At 29.0% G+C, this 24,470-nt stretch overlaps 1 protein-coding gene across 1 annotated transcript in view; it reads left to right on the top strand.

The window, feature by feature from the left end:
- Nucleotides 1-6,569: 6,569 nt before the first annotated feature.
- Nucleotides 6,570-24,470, top strand: part of MCU (mitochondrial calcium uniporter) — a 51,672-nt gene continuing 33,771 nt past the window's right edge. Inside the window, exons 1-2 of the mRNA XM_029319213.2 lie at nt 6,570-6,887; nt 23,514-23,694. Coding sequence (XP_029175046.1) covers nt 6,783-6,887; nt 23,514-23,694 — 286 coding nt within the window. The 5' untranslated portion in view covers nt 6,570-6,782. The remainder of the gene's footprint in view (nt 6,888-23,513; nt 23,695-24,470) is intronic.

Raw genomic sequence — 24,470 nt, 5'->3', positions numbered from 1 at the left:
CAAATATACATGCTCAGTCGTGTTTAGAATCGTTTCTTGTGGTTTGGGACATTCGCCTGCGAATGTTACATCGATGTAGAAAGCAGAATTTAAAAATCTTGAAATTTGAAAAAAATAAATTTTTGACAGTTTTGTTTAATCTGCTGTACTTTTTAAAGTGTGCGACTTAAAGCTAAACGAAATTCAGTTCACACTTCTATAAACGATTCTTAATAAGATTGCTGATTTGGATTTGCGCTATTTTCAATTTGAAAAAATTTATTTTTTAAAGTTTTGTTTAAACTGCTGTATTTTTTAAAGTGTGCGACTTAAAGCGAAACGAAATTTAGTTTACATTTCTATAAACGATTCTTAATAAGACTGCTGATTTGGATTTGCGTTATTTTCAATTTGGGGAAAAACTTGAACTTTTGATTTTTCTACTTACGACGCGAGCGATCGACGTACTATCATTTTCGATATTAAAAAAATTGATTTCTTATAGTCAGCTGTCAGATTCACATTAATATATATTAAAAACACATTTTCAAGTGCGTTCAAAGTCTTTAAGCGAAGATAGATCGATTTCGATGTGCAAGCGAAAAATGTAAAAAGTTACAAGATTTAAGATATGTGAAATATACATGTTCAGTCGTGTTTAGAATCGTTTCTTGTGGTTCGGGACATTCGCCTTCGAATGTTACATCGATGTAAAAAGCAGAATTTAAAAATCTTGAAATTTGAAAAAATTCATTTTCGACAGTTTTGTTTAAACTACTGTAATTTTTAGAGTGTGCGAATTAAAGCGAAACGAAATTCAGTTCACACATCTATAAACGATTCTTAATAAGACTGCTGATTTGGATTTGCGTTATTTTCAATTTGAAAAAATTAATTTTTGACAAGTTTTGTTGAAACTGCTGTATTTTTTAAAGTGTGCGACTTAAAGCAAAACGAAATTCGTTTCACAAAACTATAAACGATTCTTAATAAGACTGCTGATTTGGATTTGCGTTATGTTCACTTTGAAAAAATTAATTTTTGACAGTTTTGTTTAAACTGCTGTATTTTTTAAAGTGTGCGACTTAAAGCGAAACGAAATTCAGTTCACATATCTATAAACGATTCTTAATAAGACTGCTGATTTGGATTTGCGTTATTTTCAATTTGAAAAAATTAATTTTTGTCAGTTTTGTTTAAACTACTGTATTTTTTAAAGTGTGCGACTTAAAGCGAAACGAAATTCAGTTCACATATCTATAAACGATTCTTAATAAGACTGCTGATTTGGATTTGCGTTATTTTCAATTTGAAAAATTTAATTTTTGTCAGTTTTGTTTAAACTGCTGTATTTTTTAAAGTGTGCGATTTAAAGCGAAACGAATTTCAGTTCACACATCTTTAAACAATACTTAATCAGACTGCTGATTTAGATTTGCGTTATTTTTAATTTGGAAAAATTTATTTTCGACAGTTTTGTTTAAACTGCTGTATTTTTTAAAGTGTGCGATTTAAAGCGAAACGAAATTCAGTTCACAATTCTATAAACGATTCTTAATAAGACTGCTCATTTGGATTTGCGTTATTTTCAATTTGAAAAAATTAATTTTTGACAAGTTTTGTTTAAACTGCTGTATTTTTTAAAGTGTGCGACTTAAAGCGAAACGAAATTCAGTTCACACATCTATAAACGATTCTTAATAAGACTGCTGATTTGGATTTGCGTTATTTTCAATTTGAAAAAATTAATTTTTGACAAGTTTTGTTTAAACTGCTGTATTTTTTAAAGTGTGCGATCTAAAGCAAAACGAAATTCGTTTCACAAAACTATAAACGATTCTTAATAAGACTGCTTATTTGGATTTGCGTTATTTTCAATTTGAAAAAATTCATTTTTGACAGTTTTGTTTAAACTGCTGTATTTTTTAAAGTGTGCGACTTAAAGCGAAACGAAATTTAGTTCACACATCTATAAACGATTTTTAATAAGACTGCTGATTTGGATTTGCGTTATTTTCAATTTGGGGAAAAACTTGAACTTTTGATTTTTCCACTTACGACGCGAGCGATCGACGTACTATCATTTTCGGTATTAAAAAAATTAATTTCTTATAGTCAGCTGTCAGATTCACATTAATATATATTAAAAACACATTTTCAAGTGCGTTCAAAGTCTTTAAGCGAAGATAGATCGATTTCGATGTGCAAGCGAAAAATGTAAAAAGTTACATGATTTAAGATATGTGAAATATACATGTTCAGTCGTGTTTAGAATCGTTTCTTGTGGTTCGGGACATTCGCCTTCGAATGTTACATCGATGTAAAAAGCAGAATTTAAAAATCTTGAAATTTGAAAAAATTCATTTTTGACAGTTTTGTTTAAACTACTGTAATTTTTAGAGTGTGCGAATTAAAGCGAAACGAAATTCAGTTCACACATCTATAAACGATTCTTAATAAGACTGCTGATTTGGATTTGCGTTATTTTCAATTTGAAAAAATTAATTTTTGACAAGTTTTGTTTAAACTGCTGTATTTTTTAAAGTGTGCGACTTAAAGCGAAACGAAATTCAGTTCACACATCTATAAACGATTCTTAATAAGACTGCTGATTTGGATTTGCGTTATTTTCAATTTGAAAAAATTAATTTTTGACAGTTTTGTTTAAACTGCTGTATTTTTTAAAGTGTGCGATCTAAAGCAAAACGAAATTCGTTTCACAAAATCTATAAACGATTCTTAATAAGACTGCTGATTTGGATTTGTAAACGATTCTTAATAAGACTGCTGATTTGGATTTGCGTTATTTTCAATTTGAAAAAATTAATTTTTGACAGTTTTGTTTAAACTGCTGTATTTTTTAAAGTGTGCGACTTAAAGCGAAACGAAATTCAGTTCACACATCTATAAACGATTCTTAATAAGACTGCTGATTTGGATTTGCGTTATTTTCAATTTGAAAAAATTAATTTTTGACAGTTTTGTTTAAACTGCTGTATTTTTTAAAGTGTGCGACTTAAAGCAAAACGAAATTCATTTCACAAAACTATAAACGATTCTTAATAAGACTGCTGATTTGGATTTGCGTTATTTTCAATTTGAAAAAATTAATTTTTGACAGTTTTGTTTAAACTGCTGTATTTTTTAAAGTGTGCGACTTAAAGCGAAACGAAATTCAGTTCACACATCTATAAACGATTTTTAATAAGACTGCTGATTTGGATTTGCGTTATTTTCAATTTGAAAAAATTCATTTTTCACAAATTTGTTTAAACTGCTGTATTTTTTATAGTGTGCAACTTAAAGCGAAACGAAATTCAGTTTACACATTTATATACAATTCTTAATAAGACTGCTGATTTGGATTTGCGTTATTTTAAATTCTGAGAAAAACTTGAAATTTTGATTTTTTCACCGACGACGCGAGCGATTGACCTACTATCATTTTCGGTATTTAAAAAATTAATTTCTTATAGTCAGCTGTCAGATTAACATTAATATATATTAAAAACACAATTTTAAGTGCGTACAAAATCTTTAAGCGAAGATAGATTCATTTCGATATTGAAGCTAAAAATTTAAAAAGTTACAATCTATAAAATATGTCAAATAAACATCCTCAGTCGTGTTTAAAATCGTTTTTTGTGGTTTGGGACCTTCGCCTACGAATGTTACATCGATGTACAAAGCAGAATTTAAAAATCTTGCAATTTGAAAAAATTTATCTTTGACAGTTTTGTTTAAACTGCTGTATTTCTTAAAGTGTGCAACTACTAGCGAAACGAAATTTACTTGACACATCTATAAACAATTCTTAATAAGACTGCTGATTTGGATTTGCGTTATTTTCAATTCTGAGAAAAACTTGAAATTTTGATTTTTTTACCGACTACGCGAGCGATCGACGTACTATCATTTTCGGTATTTAAAAAATTAATTTTTTATAGTCAGTTGTCAGGTTAACATTAATATATATTAAAAACACAATTTCAAGTGCGTTCAAAGTCTTTTAACGAAGATAGATTGATTTCGATGTTGAAGCGAAAAATTTAAAGTGACAAGCTTTAAAATATGTCAAATATACATGCTCAGTCGTGTTTAAAATCGTTTTTTGTGGTTCGGGACATTCGTTTACGAATGTTATATCGATGTACAAAGCAGAATTTAAAAATCTTGAATTTTAAAAAATTTTATCTTTGACAGTTTTGTTAAACTGCTGTATTTTCTAAAGTTTGCAACTACTAGCGAAACGAAATTTACTTTACACATCTTTAAACGATTCTTAATAAGACTGCTGACTTGGATCTGCGTTATTTTTAATTCTTAGAAAAACTTGAAATTTTGATTTTTTTATTAACGATGCGAGCGATCGACGTACTATCATTTACGGTATTAAAAAAATTAATTCATTATCGTCAGTTGTTAGGTTTACATTAATATATATTAAAAACACAATTTCAAGTGCCTTTAAAGTCTTTAAGCGAAGATAGATCGATTTCAATGTTGAATCGAAAATTTTAAAAAGTGACAAGCTTTAAGGTATTATAAATATACATGCTGAGTCGTGTTTACAATTGATTCTTATTGTTTAGAACATTCTTAATCGAAAAATATATTTTCAGAAAAAGCAGAATTCGAAAATTTTAAGAGAATTAATTTTGACCGATTTATTTAAGCTACTTTTTTTTTTTAATCGTACAACTACAAACTAAACGAAAATCACTTCTCACAATTAGAAACGATATTAAATAATACTGCGTATTTGTATTTGTTTTATTTTAAACTCTGGTTTCGATTTTTACATTGACGAGGCTTGCGATTGAAATGCTGTCGTTTTTCGTATTAAAAAGTTAATTTTTTTAATTTATGTACTACATTATGTTAATATATTAAAGACACGTCATTGCCAAGTACGAATATAAATCTTTAAGTGAAGATAGATCAATGTCGATTTCGAATCAAAAAATTTAAAAAGTGTCAAACTTTTAGATATTTAAAATTCACATGCTTAGTCGTGTTTGGAATTGATTCTTATTGTTTAGAACATTCTCAATCGAAAAGAGAATTGACTTTTTTGATAATTTTTCGACATTTGTTATAGTCGTTAGAATGCTGCGTTATTAAAAGTTAAAATTTATTTATATTTACAGAATAAATTATATATCACAAATTCAGGAGAAACTGGAAAAAGGCAAGTTAAAGAAATTTTGAATTTAATCCTATTTAAATTTTCTGCAATCGCAATTGTCATGCAATCGCAAATTAAATCTTCATTGAGAAATATCTGATTTGGATATAATATTGTATAATAACACTTTTTAATAACTATAATTAAGTTGAATATATGTATTATGTAAAAAAATTTTTATAATTATTTGAACGCTTAAATGTTGAGCACTAAAATTTTTTTTTCGGGGAAGGACTTACTGTAATAATTTTTTTTTAATAATTAATATTAAAAACTAATTTTAGGAAAGATAAATCTAACCTGAGGAAAATAAAACTAACCTCAGGAAAAATAATATTAGGAAAAATAAAACTAATATTAGGAAAAATAATACTTAGGGCTACTAGCGCGCGCTTTTTCGTCGCTCTAGTGAGAAAACAAAAATTGTGTTGAAAAGAGGAAAGTCTACATTTTTTAATAAATATAAATAATCTGTTTCTATAGTTTCTATAGTTTATTTTATTGATTAAAGGAGTAATAAAAAAAGTGCTAATATAATCACATAAACTAATGATAAATATTTTCAACAGTGCTATATTTAATAGCAGCTATTAAAAGGATGATCAATAACTATAAAAATGACATGTTAGAAAAAATTTTTACGAGTTTTTGAAAAAGAATAGAATTTTATATAAATTCAAATTGTGCGCATTATTAGTTTACATATGTGATTATTAGCACTTTTTATTATTTATTTTTATCATTAAAATAAAGTGATATACAAATATTTTATTTATAGCCATTAAAAACTGTAGACATTCCTCTTTTCAACACAATTTTTATTTTCTCAATAACTGCATACAGTAAAAAATAACAGCTGATTAGTTTTAGCAATTTCCTATATGGAATACTCTGTAATAAACGCTATTATTATGTGAATCGAGGCGTCGATCGGAAATTCGTATATTATATGTGCATGATAGAAAATCCTAATCACAACAGTATACACATCCTAATAATTACATTTACATTTATTTATTTATTTATAAACGGAAAAGATATAGATTCCCTTTGATATAAAAGAAATACAAAATATCAACAGAAGACACAATTAAACTAAGAAATAAAAAATATAAAATAACTAAGACACTCAATCATTACATACACTATATTAACGCTATCATTAATTCTCGCCTAAAGGAGCTAAAAAATGCTTGAAAAAAATGAACTCTATATCGGGAAATTGATTTGCCGATAAGCCAAATAATAAAATATTCGCGGATTTTGCTCCGGGAGAAGACGTTCTCCAGTCACGCTTCAAATATTCCAAACGTGGCGCGAAAGGTGACGTCACATCCCGCTGGACCAATGCGCGCGGAGCGTGACGCGGCGCGCATGTCTCGTCGCCGGTCGCCGCAAGGTCGGGGTCTCGCTCGGGCTCGAGAGCGCGCGATGCCGCCCGTCAGTCGCTCGAAGCCGGTCGTTAGTTCGCGTTGGTCTGCCCGAACACGGGCGGCGGGCAGGTGTTGTTTCCGTGACTCGTGAGAGAGGGAGAGAGAGAGAGAAAGAGGGCGAACGGGGTGAAGTGTGATCGAGCGGTACACGTCAAAGTGCTCCCAAGTTTTTCGATCACGGAATGGCAGCGGTTTCGTGCCGGGCGATATTCGTCGTGAGATGGTGCGAGATGAGCCGCGTGTTGACTGCCACATCCTGCCTGACCGCGACGAGGAGGTACCGAAAGGTGAGTCTGTTGACATACATGTACATAGGGTTACGAATAAGGTCGCAACTGCGACGCCTTCTTTCGTAGCAGGATTTGCAGTGACAGGCGCATCAGCGATTGCGTAGAAATAGTTTTCTCGCTAGGAGCGGCAGAAACCGAGAAATATTACGCTTATCTCTGTTTATTTTGTTTGAATGTGCAACTTTTATATTTGCCGGATTAGAGAGTGTTAGAGAGAAGGGATATTATGCGCGTTGGGGCTCAGGTATCACCCCATCCTGCTCGTTAGCTGTGATAGCTGGTTGTAATATATGCATTACTAGGAATATCCTGCTTCTCCCACTTTCATTCAAACGAACGTATCACTCTTCGATACGAGTCCCTCCTTCGCGTGCAACTTCACGCAGTCTTTATCGCACACGCGTCTTTGGAAACACGCAACGTCTTTAACGTGACACAATATTTCTCCTCGCGGCGAAATCAACACAAATTTCTACAATGTTAATAAAACCGGTATTAAGAAGATGAGATCACGATTTTAACGGGATTCAAAAAGAATGGTTAAATGCTTAAAAAATATCTTACTTTTTTTCTGTATTTCTCATTCAAAAATTATTTGTCCGGAGAAGAAATTAATGATTATTTTAAATCAAATTAGATAATTAAATTGTATAATGAAATATTTGATATGGCAGAAGTAAATCAAATTTTTTGTGAATTGTTAATTACTTCATTTTAATTCATTAAATCATATAATCATATTATTATCATTCTTAATATTTATTGCAATATTTTTAATATTCATTGCAATTGTATACATGATGATTTCAAATAGTTTTATAATCGGTACTTAAAGATACGTGAAATGAGATAACATAATACATAAGTAAACAGATGAATGTACGTTCTTTCTCTTTTTGTACAATATAATTAACGCGAAACATTCATAATGTATGTACCAGGAAAAATTATCTCTATTTTTTATCTTGTAATCTTCTCTATTTTATATGCATTTTCTTTATCTTGATGTAATATTACAGTAAAAAAAATATTTGAGAAACTTTTCTATAAAGATAGAGATATTTTTCTAAAGTTTTTTCACAGAAAATTATTATGTAACATATAATTCAAAGAAGATTTCTACATTGGCTTTGTTACAGGTGCATGCACTAATATACGGATGGAGAAATATGAAAAAAAATTGGAATAAAAATATAAAAAACCCGTTTTTTTAAATAAAAAATACACACGAAAAATTATGCCCATAAATATTGAACATTCAAATCATTTTGATGCATTTGCAACGTAAAGAAATGTAAATAATTCCATACTGGTTATTATTTTTTTAGTTGTCAAATTATGAGAAATATACAAATTCTATGTAAAATTTTATGCTGCTGTAATATAATGTTATCATTCTTCTGCCTGCATGAAATATATGTGGTTATGAGATAAAAAGCAAATACGCACGCATTCCGCGCATGTGTCCATGCGCGTTCTTCTTGCGCAGATTATATCCGCAGTACATCGGCATTAATCTGCGTGTAATAATTGTGAAATAAAGTGGAAAATAAAATTTTTTAACTTTCCCATTTTATTTTATATTTTTTAATATGAATATATTCCTATAATTTTAAAGTATAAGACAGGCGATGAATATATTCCGTTCTTATTGATATATATCCTGTAATATATTTCTTACTAACATAAAAATCATAAAACGTGCTATCGTTTATATACATATACTAGTAAATATGAAAAATATAATTTCTAATAAATAAATTGTCAAACGAATTAATATTATCAAATGTAATATAGTACACACATATTAAATGTTTATTTTTTATCGTATAATCTAATGATTTCTTTCCGACATTTATTTTCAGATCTAATAATAGAATCTTTAATTTTTATTTTGTTTATTTTTAATAACATTTTTAATAACGGTTTGCAAACATTGCGTTTTGATTTAAAGCTATCCAATTAGTAGAATTTTTGTGGTAACAAGCAACACTACTTTAATCTCGATGGATATTGTAATTCCGATTATTTTGCCGGTTTTACCGGTTTTCGATCGTTTACTCGAATTTCCGAGCACGTTGCACATTGCATGTTGCATTTTTTATACAAAAGCGAATCGCTATTTTTCAAGCTGCACTGAATGATCCCGGATCCATTTTCCGCACTGTCACTAGAGGAACATTTTAACGCCGAAAAATAAATATCTACACATACATGAATCAAATAGCGTCGTTACTTTAGCACTATCCATCTACTGATATTTCATCTGACTAATAGCTACTTCGGTGCACATGCGCGTATATTAAAGTGCATAACGAGAAATTTGTCGTGTCATGGCTAAAATGGGTAAGAAAATAGAGCAGCAGGCAAAATATAGGTCAAGCATATTGTATTGCTAAGGATATTGCAATTTAATCATGATAGGACATGCTGCTTCACATGCTTTTGGTGAGAATTCTAAACAATCTCCATTCTGTAATTTACAAATGGGAGAGGTTGCACAATTACTATAATTTGCAATTAGCATTATCTATTCTTTAAAATAGAATTTTTGTTTGAACGCAACTAATTAAATATACAATAAGAATAAAATTACGAGCATAATATAAATTAATTATATAAAACTCATATAGAATTTGAAATAAATGAAATGAAATAAGGAATTGATTAAATTGAAAATTATTTGTAGAAAAATGTAATGACTAGAAATTGAACGAACATATAATATTATAACATATGCGAGAGACATGGTATTTGACAGATTGTTTCCTATTTTTTTCAATAGTCTCCAAAATAAAATTAATTAAAAAGAGTAATGTAGTTTTAGTAAAAAAATGGCTTAAAAAATATAAAACATTTTAAAGAAATATTTGGTATTTTAATATAAACCAAAAATGTCTTGCTTAGGTTAGTTACTTGAATTGCTGTCACTAATTTGGCCAGGATCCAGAATCCTGCAGGTGAAGTGTTATAACTCTCGAGAATTCCAAGATCTCGAAGGTACTTTCAAGCGCTTGCATTGATGCGCGGCTCGTTCGTGTCACATCTGTCGGTTAAATGTCAAGCGAGATAAATCCGTCGCGGTATCTTGATATCTGCGCGGCATTTATAAATATTCAGAGTTACGAAAATATGTCACATTTCTCAATGTTATTACGTTTGATCGTGGAAATATTTTAATTAAGTTTTTTTCGGCGACCTTGTAAAAAAAACGATATCTTAGAATAACTATAAGATATTTTCAAGAAGTTACCTTTTAACATTTACTAAAATTTTACATATGATTTTTATTCCAAGTTCCTAAGTTATTCATGCCGAAAATGCAACTGATTTTTACGTCATTAAATTAACACGTAATCGAATTAAAAAATGATTTTTCAATCGACAAATTCAGTCTTGTAAAGCTCGAACGGATGATCGTTATAATTTTTTTAATTATTCAGGAATTGTTAATTATACATTAATCATTAATTATGCATTTAAAAATCTTAATAAGAATATTCATTGTTTTATTTTCTCTTTGTATGAAATAATTCAGGAAAGGATTATAATTATTGATTCGATGGATATGATTCAAAATAAAAACATCGCTCAATGTGTAATTCCTTTTTTCTTATTCTATTTTTGTTTTATGATTTTTTTATTAGAAAAATTATACGATAATTAAAACAATATAACAGGTTTATTAAAAAATTGTTGAATAAAAAAAAATTTTTTTTTTTACTCATTTTTCACTAGAAATGTTAAACGACGTCATAAATCTCATTAGAAATTCGGAGAAAAGTTTCATTTCATACGTTATGTAAGCACGTCACTGTCAATCTTTTACATTGTAAAACGAATTGCAAATTCCACTGTGAAAGTCTACCAGAAATGAATACGGAATGATGTATAGTATATATATAATTTGATGACTCATCTCGTAGTCGCGATACGCGTGTTATATCGTCATCTAATAGTAGTTTACAATGAAAGATTACGTTTTTACTTTAGATTGGTATTTCATTGAAACACCGCGGATTTTTTCCTGTAACCTAATTACAAACTACCTGACATTTCGCAACAATTGCGTCTGACTGTTCCTCTTGGAGAGAATGCATTCTCTCCCGGATTGTTTTGCGCAAAGAGAAATAAATGAAACAACAGTAGAAACTTTCTGTTAATTGATAGTGCATGACCTGATTACCTTACGATCAATTTAGTTTTTGAATTGAAAAAAAAAGTTTCGACTATCCTGAACTTATATTCCGATGCCCTTCGATTAAATTGCTATCAGACCGGATCAATCTCGTAGCACTTTGTACATACCGTGTAATATTTGATCTAACAATCACAAAAAGAGGCAATTTTCGCCAATCGATTCCGTCAATCTATTCTCGTGCATGTATCCGGTATAACGGCTGATCTGCATGAAATTGTTGACTCATCCACTCATCCAAGTGACAGACGTGTTCGAAGACGTTCGTGACACGCATCATATGCGAAGTCGTTGACGCTATATGCGTAGACGAAGGTTAATAGCATTTATTTCCGTTCCATTTATCTAAATAGCTTGATTTTTCCCGAAACTGCATTTTAAATGTAGGTAGATTCATAGATTCTTAAAGTAATTGCATTTGTGATATACAAAATATAAAGAAATATTTTAAAAACACATTTATTAATCATATTTATTTATAATTATATTATTAATATTTATAATTATATAATTATATATATCATATTAACATATTTATTAATCATGCGACAACTACCATTTACATAATATATTTTCATATATATTAATTTTTCATATAAAATATATGAAGAGTTTTGCAACACGTGAAATTGCATATCAAGCTAAATATATTAATTGAATTAGTTAATGAAATGTAATTAGCTAATTTAATTAGTTTATTAAATGATAAATGGAAATGGAATAATAATATAAGCTTTAATATATTAATGCATGGTATTATTAAAGAGAGTTTTATTCTATAAATTTTTTCCATAAAAATTATTTTGTAAATAAAAGTTATGTAACACATTCAGTAATACTACACATTATTGAAATATATCTAGATAATTATATCTTTTTATGATTTTATCGAATAAACTTGTAATAGTTACATAATATCAAAAATATTGAACATATATGGTGCAGCTTTCCAAGCCGCTAATCTTTTAGCACAGAAATAATCCTATTGAGTTTTAAAATTCAAACATCGCGCACAATTTTTACAATACGTAAAAACAATTCACGAGTCATTGAATTTTGGCTGATGACACGAGTTATTGATTTCAATCTATAGTGAACTCGATTTATTTTTAATGACGTTTTAAACTTGAAAAATTGTCCTCGTATTTCAACAATGAAATTACGCGCCAGGTGATATTGCAAAAATATTTATTCTATTTTTTTTTGTATTAAATTGTGAAACATTAATCAAAAATTTTTAGGTTATGCGCAGAGATTAATTATTTCTCAAAAAGCAAAATAAATACGAACGATATATTTTACAACAAGAACTGCCTTATTAGCTATATCTTTTTGTATTAGAGTTAAAAGTTATAAAGCGAAGTCTCATTAATCTAAATTTGACGAAAACTCATATAATTAGTTGGAAACCATAGAGTGTAGGTTTTTATCGTATTAACAGTCTCTGAAATGTTTAATCGAGTTTATTGCATATTTAAAAGTTAGATTGGGAGTGCAGATAGAGGGAAATTCTCAAGAAAAAATTTTAGATTTCTTTAAATCTTTTAAATTTTCTTAAATTATTAGACTTTTTCAATCAGAGATAATTAAATTAATATTAAACATAAAATATAATATATTAAAATTATAAAATACTAAAACAAAAATATCAATAATAAATTAGATTTTTCGCGTTTTTGTAATAAAATAATAAATTTTACCTTTGGAAACAATTTTTTATGGATATTTTATTGTTATGATTGTCGAATATGTCAATCTCCATTTCAATAAAGATAAATTTTACAAACATTTCCGTACTCTAGTGAAAAGTTTATTTTCCGATATTGCATGTCACTTTTCCAGTTTTTGTTCAAGTTTCACGTTGGAGCGTACACGTAATAGCCTTGTACTTTGTTGTTCCGCAGAGTTTACGTGTCCACGATTTATACAAGTACATTTTGCACGTTCCGTATCTCTCGACATATTTTATACTTTTCGTAAACTTTATTTAAGTACAACCTCATTCGGAGCATTCTTTTACAATCATGCGATTACTTCTAAATCTAAATAAATGCTCTATTATCAAACTGCATTGTGTGTGAATAAATATCCTTTTTAAGAAAATATATCAAAAAAGACCATACAATGTAGAAATTTTACTTTTATTGTATTTTATATTGGCAAGTAATTTCAATAAAGGAATCACGTTTTATGATATATCTTTTGTAGCATTGCAGTCTTGTAAGTATATGAAAGTACATACCTCTTGGCAAACTTTGTTCAAATGCTTTGCCAAGTAGGTTTGTGTGTCTTACTATACTTCTTAAATATATGGTTGTTTTTATTATACTAAAAAACGAAAAAATTTTTTTGCTTAATTATATTAGTTTTTGTATTATGTATAAAGTAAGAATTAATAATTTAGCCATAAAAATATATAAATGTCTCTAATTTTCTGAATTTCTTTTTATCTAAACATTTTATAATCTATTTTAGGGCTAATTTTAATTGTGAATAAAAATATTAGGAAAAGAACAAGATTGTGAATCTATAATCTAATTTAAGTTAAATATATTGACTATTTTAACTTATTGTTAGTCGAAAAATATTTTAACTTAGTCGAAAAAAGACGAAGGAAATTACGAACAATGTTATAAAAATTACATAAATCACGTACGAGAATTGTCTCTTATTTTAAATGATATTATTAAACTTGACTAAAAGAATGACTTGGAATAAAGCAGAATAGTTGTTGCTCGTCATTGTTTCGTACACTTGCTAAGCCAATTTAAATTGCAACATCTTATTTATTCAACTTTATATCTGACAATAGCGTTTTCAGCTTGTAAAATTAGTGAATATTATTGTGACACATTAATTATTCTTTTCGAGATAGATGATTTAAATTAATTTTTAAATTAATTAAATTAATTTTAATAATCCATTTATTGAATATTAAAACTATAATAATACTTAATCAGATACGTACGATAAGTATGATCAGATTTCATTAAATTAAATAGCCTACACAGATGTGACATGTTTTCTTCTAACTCTACTTTCGAATTCTATGTATACGAAATAATTATTCTCAAGACATCTCAATCAAGATATCCACTTGGATTCGTTTTGCATATATCTAAAAATTTTAATAAACAATGATAATTGGTAAATCTATAGGTACGCTGAAGAGCAGAATTAGGCTAAGCATTGTTATTCCCAGATGGGGGAGGCCATGAAAGCCCCACTTCACAGTCAATAAATAATAAATCGCGAGAGCGGGGAAGAGAGAAAGATGCGCTCTGACATTTGCATCACGAAAATAAAGCTTCTAGAAAACCATTTTTTCAATATTTAAACGAGTATTCATAAAATAATCGCGGCTAAAAAAATATAGTCGCGTATTTGCAACACATAAATAAATCTTGTCGTTTATTACGCAATTTTTTATTTGCTTAATTATGATTAGACTCATTAATTCGATTAAACGATAATTAAAATTATTCGAATATGTTTACAAAGCACATTTTGTCTAATGGGATTATTAATGTTCTTTAATTATTCTCGCACTTAGCTAAATTAATTACTCAATAACAAACATGATATCATCGTAAATCTTAATAAAGCTTTGGTTATTTCCAACGCATAGAGTGCATTGTGGCGTTTAAAGCAATAGTATTTTATAGCAATGTGGTATTCAACGTAATAACATGAGTATTTAATATATTTATTGATTATGAAAAACAGTCGTAAACTATTCTGCAATTAATCAAATTTAGTAAGATATTCTCTGAATTGAAATAAATTTGCTAGGTGTGCCATTGTGAGAAGAGTGTTATATATCTGAATCCGATACTGCTCATCGACACGCAAGCTTAATAGTCGTTGCAGAAAATTAATGAGAAATGTTAGACGCGCGCGCATTGTTAGGCAAAAAGCACCAAGCGCCACCGGAGTGCGAAAATTGGTGTGACCCACACCAATTTACAGGTTGACGTAGTTGCTATCCAAGGGGTTCCAGACTGCGGAGGCTGCGGCAGGCGCCATGTGCATCGATCTGTTCTACTGCGCTCTCCCTCCGCCTCGACCGATTCTATCGGCGAAGATAATTCTTGTTGTTCTTGGGCTCTTAAGCGAATTCTCGACATTTCCCTTGCACATTCGAACATGTAATAAGCCACGATAAAGTGTGCAATCATTTTTCGCGTATAAATATTAGCGTACGCTCGAGGACGCAATGTTTCACTGATTGCGAGATTTTTCATTTATCTCCAACATCGACATTATATCACTGATCTTGATACGAATGAAATTCGTTTGCAATGAATACTGCGTAAAATACCTCGTTGCAAATTCTGAGATATACTACAGACTAAACGAACAAAGCAGCCACAGTAATTTCCGAGATTGAAGCTCGGCGCTATGAGATTTGTTCTCTGCTGGATAATTGAAATTTTACATCTGTTGTAGTTGGAGATCGTATATCACATGTAATGCAAAACCTAAGATCTGTCTATGACATCGGTTTTATTTGCAATTGAATGTGCGGTATATCATAAAATAAACAGACAGCAATGATATTTAATATTTGACTATAGGAAAACAAAATTATATCCAAATCATAAATTGTCATTTGGCAATTTTAATAAAACAATTACAAGAATTTGTACAAAATTAGTTTGATTTTGATATTGTAAAATAATATTTGTATTTCAAAGTAGCTATATAAATTAAACCATTATATTAACTCGTTTATCTATTTATCTGTCTGTAACAAGTTCATCCTATGTAAAGTTTAGTAAAACACTCCTAAAAATGCCTTATATCAAGCATGTTTAATTGAGCAAGGTAATAAAAGTAAAAAGAAAATTAAACAATATGCAAATTTCGCGATTTAAAGCTGCCTCATTTTACGAAAATATATTCTTCAAACGCTATGCTAGAGTAAAGGGAATTATTTCGCCACCATTATTTACTACATATAATCGTTATAATCGTTATAATGTGCACAATGCATTTAACAAGCAAAGCGAATTCCGCGAGTGTTAACTTGTTTGCCATTGACCGACATGTAACCACAGACTGAAACAGTTTCAAATTATTGTGTATGCAATTATAATTTTACAAATGTAGAAAATGATTATTCTATAATGAATAACATTTACAAAAATCAAGTTATTTCATGCATGGAATTATTTCGTGTTGCAGGAAATCGGGTTAGTATTGTTCGTACGTGTTCATTATAATACGATTTGAAATCTATTATTGTCTAAAATGTAATTAGAATATACGTATATATTTTTATAAATATCTATATAAATTCCCGCGATTAATTTATCAATTGAGTTTACGATTTTTGTTTTAATGATGTTTTAACGAGTTGTCATTAATTTCCACAATTTCACAGATACAAAATTTTATCGACGTGATAAAATTCACTCAAGTTTATATCTTTGTGCAATAAATCGAGAAATAATTTACAAGTTAAATTTAAAAGTTGTATTTGAACAGTTTTAATAAATAATCTAGTTTGACAAGTGAAACCGCACGTTATTGAAAAATTTCTTTTCTTTACATATTTACATTATTAATAGTTACATCGAATGCTCGAAAGAGACATTTCACTCGATGCATTAAAAAAAATAAACAGCTTGATTTATTTGCAACTAATAATAAATGAAAGACAAACGAGAACTGTAATGGGATGAAGCTGACAGATGTGCAATATTGAAAGCTATTATTCGTTGAGATCCGACAGTACCGGTAGCATTCTGTGACCCAATTTGCTAGCCGCGAATACAATTATTGACAAATACTACAAATTCGCGATTCTATTGATGTATTCTCATTGAATACGTACGTCTCATTGGCGCATTAAACATACATCGACAAGAGTTTCTCCACTTGTACGGTGTTATTCCGAACGATATTCTGGAAAGTATAACAACAGTGATAATCAAATTGTGCGCAACTCAAGATATCTTATGGTCCGCTCTCTTAATGGATATTCCAATTTCTCTTGGGATTTGTATTTGAATCTCCGGCTAAATGAATTATATATTGCGTCATATCAAGTACCTTTAAATTTATTGTAGAGATTGTAACTATATTATCTTTATTTGCGTAATAATATCAAGCAGTTGAGCATAAAATATAAAGTAACTAGGGCATGTTTATTTTGACACATACATATTTGAATATGTAATCTTATAGCACAATAATAAAATATTCAAATAAGCACTGATTCTGCTACGAACTATAAGTATCTTTTTTTATTTAATACATAATACGTATGATATCAATTTACATAGCCAAATTAGTGTAAATTATATATAAAATATATTATGCACATATAAATTATATGTAATTTTTGCGATATTCTTTTTTTAATTTTCTTGACTGATGTAAAATGTTTTTACTTCTCGTTTGCGAACATAACTATCTGTGTCAAACGGCATTGACAATTATGTTACAAAATATTCATGAAAGACAACAAGTCAAGAGAGAAACGTACAAAAGAGGAACAAATTAATATAGAGATGAACTGTCACTGTTAAAGGACGCATCTGCATGAACTACTGTACATTATTCATCGTGCATGCTTGCTGTAATCGTTGGGGGCTCATAAATTCAAATCTCGTGTATCGCGGATTATGTTCTCTCACGATGAAATCCTCTTTCGATTGCGAATACTTCATTATATTATTCTTCGCACATAATAGTACGTTTGTTACATTATATATTTCCATCTAATTAATTTCGCAATTAATCGCGGTTTGTATCTTGGCAGTGTTGCAAATGATAATTACTTGTAAACTTAGAACACTTTTATGTATAAACAAAATATGATAAATGCAATTCTAATTTTTTCTATTCTATTGTATAAGATATTTTACACGTGAATATTTGAAGTTATAGTTTATAAACCGAGGCTTCGCATTCTCTCGTGTATTTTTTTTTATCGCGCAACTTTACTTTTTACTGTGAATTAGATTGCATTCGTCGTAACTTTGAAGTTCTTAAAAGATTACCAGTGGCGTGTGTATTTCCTTGCCATGACTCGATACACTATAATTCATTCAATGATCGTGATAAACAAGTTAGATAAAAAAAATAAGAAAATTTTTTTATGCAAATATATAACGAATGGTATTTAACTATTTCTGACGAATATTTATATATATTTTATTCTATTGATTTTATATTCGAATGACATATCGAAGTATCATATATCCGACTAATAATACATTTATGCAACACGTTTATTTTAAATATTTATAGTTTTATTTATTAATATTTATTAATATTTATTTATTAATGTTTACATATTTGGATAACAGTCTCATATCGTTAATCAGAAAAAAACTGCGCAATCTTATGTATGTTTACACGAAATACGTAATATGGCTTCTCTCTCAAAATTATATATAATATATTCTACAACATAATTACAATATAATTTTTATTAACAAAAATAAAACAGATTTTTTTTATATATGTTAAATAAAATATGAAAAAATAAATATGAAAAAAAACATTGTAGTGAAAATATATGAATACGATGCTCATATATTGACTACATTATAAAACTTTGAAAATCTCATTATGAAAAGAATATTTACTTTTATCAGTAATATAGTAACAAATGTTGATATAAGAATTTGAATTTTTCAATAATTATGCATTCGCGATGATTTGTTATATCATCGCGAATGCATAATTATTGAAAAATTCAAATTCTTGAATAAATTCTTGAATTTTGAAGTAACTTTGTTAATATAACCATGTGAGATTTTATCTCACAAGCATTTAATATCAATCGATAAAACTTTTAACAACGAGAGTTAACGATGTCAATTTCAAGCCAGAATTGAAGCTTTGTCGATATTCCTTTAAGGCCCCAAGGCAATACGATGAAAGCCACCTTATTTCACCAAATATCCTTCACGTCCCTTGTTATTGAAGAATGGTTCCCTAAATTTATATACGAGCGCAAAAAGTTCACATAACGATTCGGGTTAAATTACATATAAACGCGCGGGAAACTGAACGTATAAAATTTACAATATCGATATGTACATTTGATGCCGCTCGATATTTAATTTGTTTGCGAAATTCACAAAAAATATATATATGTATATTCCCTGCATGCGAATGAAATAGAATCAGTGTACATTTTCACTCCACTTACAGCGTGAAAATCCTTTGTAGTACAAATCGAAGGATGAAAACTGACGCGATAAACAGATGCGTGTGTGCGTACGATGATATACATGCTTTGACAAGCATCGACAAATGGAAAGGCCACAAGTCGGACGGATTAATACGAAGAGTTCTCTCGGTTTGAAACGGGTGCACTTTAACATGCCACTCCATCGATCCTATGTCCAGCGTCCAGCTCCACTCGACTAGGGTACGGAAAATGTTTTTAGCCCGTGTAATGGTGGTTGGAACGATGTTGATCGAAAGGGCTTATCAGCTCTGCGAAGGGCTGCATGACAAACTAATGAAATGCTTCTCTATCTTCGCTCGTACGCAGACAAAGAGTATCCCCACATTAATTATTAAAGCGTGTGTTACTAAAGTTATATTATTATATAAATATATATAATATTTTTACTTTTATATAAAATATATTACTTAAAATTTTATTTTATACTGCATTGCGACTGTCCAATAAAGTAAAGCTAGTGCTGAAAAGGCTCTATCCTCTTTATTATCGCAAAAAGGCTTACAGTATCTCGAAAAAAAGAGAACACGATAATTTCCTTTACAATATAACTTCTTTCATAATTGATTTTTCTACGGGTTATTGTACCATTTATGTTATACTCGCCATATCACAAAAAAGCTTTGCCCTAGATTTTAATATCACATTTCTCTTTTCTTTTGTAGTTCGCGTCATATGTGAATGAAAAAATGCGATGTATTTTTAAAGATACATCATATTTTATACAACAAATCGCAAATTATCTAATTATTAATTGAAGACATCGTTAATTAAAATTTATATGTTATATATCTTTCAACACTTGATGAAAAACGATGTGGACTTGGTTTAAAGTTATGATAAAGTTATATCTAAATAGAACATGATCGAAAGATGAGGTAGAGGATAGAATTATGTAGTCTCCATGTTAATTAAAAACTGCAAAATGTAATACACGCTTTGTTGCATCTTTACAATATTAATATAACTTTATTACTCAATATGGATACTAAAACTTTCACTACTGAAAGTTCCTACAAATTCAAGTTAATACCCTTGAGTAGATATAACTAATCCAGCAATTACTTAATAATGCATGAGACAGGAAAGTTGCAATGCATGAATATACGTATATGAATCATAGTGATATTAAGTGTGTTTGGATTGACATAATTTTCAGACATATATTTAAAAATTGAATGTAATAATAGGAAAGTCCACATGGTAATGTGAAATTTAATCTTTGTGTGTGCACAGGTAGCCAATTAAGAATTATTACCAATTATTACCAGGCTGTCCAAATATTGAGTTGAAGTTTGTTGAGTCGTGATACACGTGTATCTCATTAAAATTTAGTATGAAGATATTATGTTCGATCCAGAAAATATAAAATAATCTATATATAATAATATTTATAATGAGTTTTTTTTTTAAATACAAAAATTATTTTTTAATATAATTTTTACTTTATTTTTATAATATTTTATTATTTTTATAATATTTTTGCTGGCATAAGCATGTATTTAAAAAATTACATTGTATAAATATCTATTTTTTTGTCACACATATATCTGTGCTATAAAAATATGATATTTATAATTATAATTTGAATATATTTTTTAAGTATAATACATTTTTTAATAAAAGCTATATGTATATTGCAAATTTTCTCTTAAATTATTTATGAATAATTTTGACAATAAATTATGTTTTCATGGAAATCTTCCATATATATTTTAGCTTTGGCTGACAACCAAGACGCGTGCGTTGAATGCTCCAATGCTCATACAAACTAACTTCTATACTATAATTAGAAATATCATTTTGATTAAGAACGTGATATTCATCAGCGTCACGGAAGTTGTCATATCTTGTTAAGTTTATAGACGCACCTAACTAATTTAATTTTTAGAAATCATATATCATTGTACAGAGACTTTTACAATTGATGAAAAGTAAACGCACAGTGTTGTTCTAGTTTCCTAAGAAATTCTATTCTGCTTTCAACAGATAAAAGCGAACCAAACATCTCTAAATGAAGATATATAATACCTTCAGAAACTTTGAATTTCAAAATAAACAGAAAATTTCGGATCTTTTTCGTTTGTAATTTTATCTAAAGCTTTTCATTCTTATCAACACTTGCTTTTTTTTTTTTTGTAAAACCATTAGAATATTTTACTGAAAATAGGAAAACGATACTTTAGCAGCAAACAATCGATAATAGCGTGTCTTCTGTGGTGTGATTTTCTTTAATAGTGTTACACATAACAAAGCGTATCGATTGAATTTTCAATTCACATTACAGACATTGCATGGGTATTCTATTTAAAGGAAATCTATTTAAAAATTTATTCGATAATGCCTAAGTAATGACTAATGTGGTTGAGATGTACGATGGACACGAGACAGTGATAGATATCATCAATATAGACCTACGTGTCAGACGCATTTGTGTTTCACAGCTCTCGCTGCAAATATTCCTGCGAATACCGCAGTGAAATCGATGGCGACGGTTCGCAGGAACCGTCGAAGTAAACGCATCAGAAGTAAGAGGAGACATAGAAGTAAAGAAAGTAGGGCAACAGAGCAAACACCTGACGAAATAGATATAAGAAATCTTGAAATTGAACGCTTTCGAAGTTGAAAAGATGTGAATTATAGTTTTCAGAACTCTCTTCCGTTCACTTTTCAAAGTCTTCTTAGTCATTTTTTTTTTCATTTGTAATCTGCACCAACGCCTTTAATTCCACGCACGTAGGACATTACAGTCCGCTCACGATTTGCGCGAAAAAGTTATTTAACTTGGAAAAGTTGTCTAACGAAGCCAGCGAAATAACGCGTTAGAGAAATTTATATTCATATATTCCAGCTATAATTTTATTTATGCATTATTTATATTTTATTTATATATGTATATTAAGATATAAAGTATCAATTTCATTGAAAAAATTAAGGGGCCAAGAGCAAACAAAGAAAAAAATTACTTTTTTTTAATTATTTGATACTCATATTTATATATTTTGTATGAAATATATTATTTTTGAAAAAATTTAAATCTTTCTTCGTTATGTTAAGAATTAATGATACATTCCGAAGGCAATTTCTTACTTCGCGATAAAATGTAAAAGAGAAATACGCTTTCCTTTGCACTCTGGAATGAATTCTTATGTTTTTTTATTATTTATCTCTTTCTCGTTTTTTTCTCGCTTTTTCTTGAAATCAGTTTTTTTTCACACATCTGCGTTCACCTAAAAATAACCGATCTCTCCTAAAGAACCGATTCAGCGCTTTTGAAATGGGATACACTCCCCTGAGAATTTGAATCCACTTCGTTTTATCCTATTTCGTTAAATCCAGCAGCGAAAATATGTGTCACGCAATACATGCGTTATTTATAGAAAAAATCAAGTTTAAAATTCAATTTTTATGATAAAAAAAGTACTTACATTAAACATAAAGTTGCTTATAAAATGTTAAGAATTTGCAATATTTTTTTGATATTATGGGTACATTTTTATATTGAACTTCCTTTCCATCATCCAATATTGCATTTTCGTGTTCTGAAATGAATATGCGTGTGCTTTCTGAACAGAGATATCTCGGCTAATATGTTTTCGAACATTTATATGTATAAAAAAAAAATAAAACGATGCATCATAAGTGAAAAAATATTTTTCAACAAATTTTTCCGAAAAATACATAAATGAAAAATAGTAATTTATAAAATAAAAATTTATGTATATGTAAATTATAGTTTAATATATCATATACATTTACCGATTTATCTTCTATTATATTCTTGCGATATACAAAAATAAAACATCTTTTTAACATATCTAAATATATTTTTATTGCATAATTAATAAGCTCTTCTGCGAGATCAATAAACACTCGTTGAATATTTTAATTATATTAAAGCAAACCATCGACCTTGTTAATGTATATTTTTATATTGATGTTTATCTATAAATTATTATTATGTTTTATCGGATAATCGATGAGCTATAGAGTTGAGACCATTAAGAGACTATGAAATAATGGTGAACTTGCCTGATTATAGGCTTCGTTAAACGGAATAATTGAAAGCCACGTTCAATCCACATATGTTTATAATGACTTTATTGGACTTTAATAATGTCTTTTCTACAATCATCATATTTATATTCAGAAATATCATATAATATCATATAATTATCACATAATAAACAAGAAAAACTACTATTGCGTGTTTCAGGAAACGTGGTGCAGACGATGGTGGCACATTTCACAAAGGAGTCTGTCCCTATCGGCCAATTCTTATTCGCCAAGGTTAAGTCCGCTTCTGATGAAGCAACTGAAAGAGCCTAAACCCACGGAAAAACAAGAAACCACGAAAAAAACTGCAAGAGCTACGTCAGAGGATTTTGAAAGTTCCGGTAAGTTATATATTGTCTTAAAAAAATAAATAAACAAGCAGAGTATATCTTATTTTATAATAAGATATAATTTTATAGAAAATTATATTTTTTCTCTATATTGCCATGTCTCCAGCATTTCTATAAAACTGTAAAATTTTAATGTTTAATATAAAAATGATAACTTTAAAATTTATCGTCACAGATGTGACTTGAAGAATGTATTTCTCAAGAATTTTCGAGAAACTACTCTTACTGAAGTGTACAAATTTATGATATAATTTACTGAAATGTTTAATGTTTAATGCGTGTGAAATTGCTCCGAACTTTGCATAACATTTGTATGCACTTTTACGTTTGCAAATATATGTGCAGATTTAAAAATGTTTAATAATACTAGAACGTTCGAAGCATCAATTTTTGCTGTACGATACGTAAATAATCTTTTTATTATATTACGTATAACGTATATGATTAAAATAAAATCGTATTCCGAATAATCGAACATAAAGGTTCCAGGGAAATATATATATATTTTATTATGCGATAGTTACGTGTCGCTTAATAGCATTTACTCGAAATAGCCGCGAGTCTCTCAACTCCGCGAAATAAAGGGATACCAAATAGAAATTGAGTTCTTTGAGACACAAGCATGAAACAGTTCCGTGTAATGATCCTCTCTAAGTCCAACGAAAGAGCATCTATCTACGAGAAGATCGCTTTTGTACACGTCACAGTCTACAAAGCTTACAATGTACATTTTACAACACTACCTGGTCTGCAATGGCTGTAAGGCT

This window comes from Nylanderia fulva, unplaced genomic scaffold, assembly GCF_048542155.1.
Source record: "Nylanderia fulva isolate GAGA-0341 unplaced genomic scaffold, ASM4854215v1 Scaffold10, whole genome shotgun sequence".
Lineage (NCBI taxonomy): Eukaryota > Metazoa > Arthropoda > Insecta > Hymenoptera > Formicidae > Nylanderia > Nylanderia fulva.
Note: the sequence above shows the minus strand (reverse complement) of the source record. Positions and strands in the feature narration are given on the sequence as shown.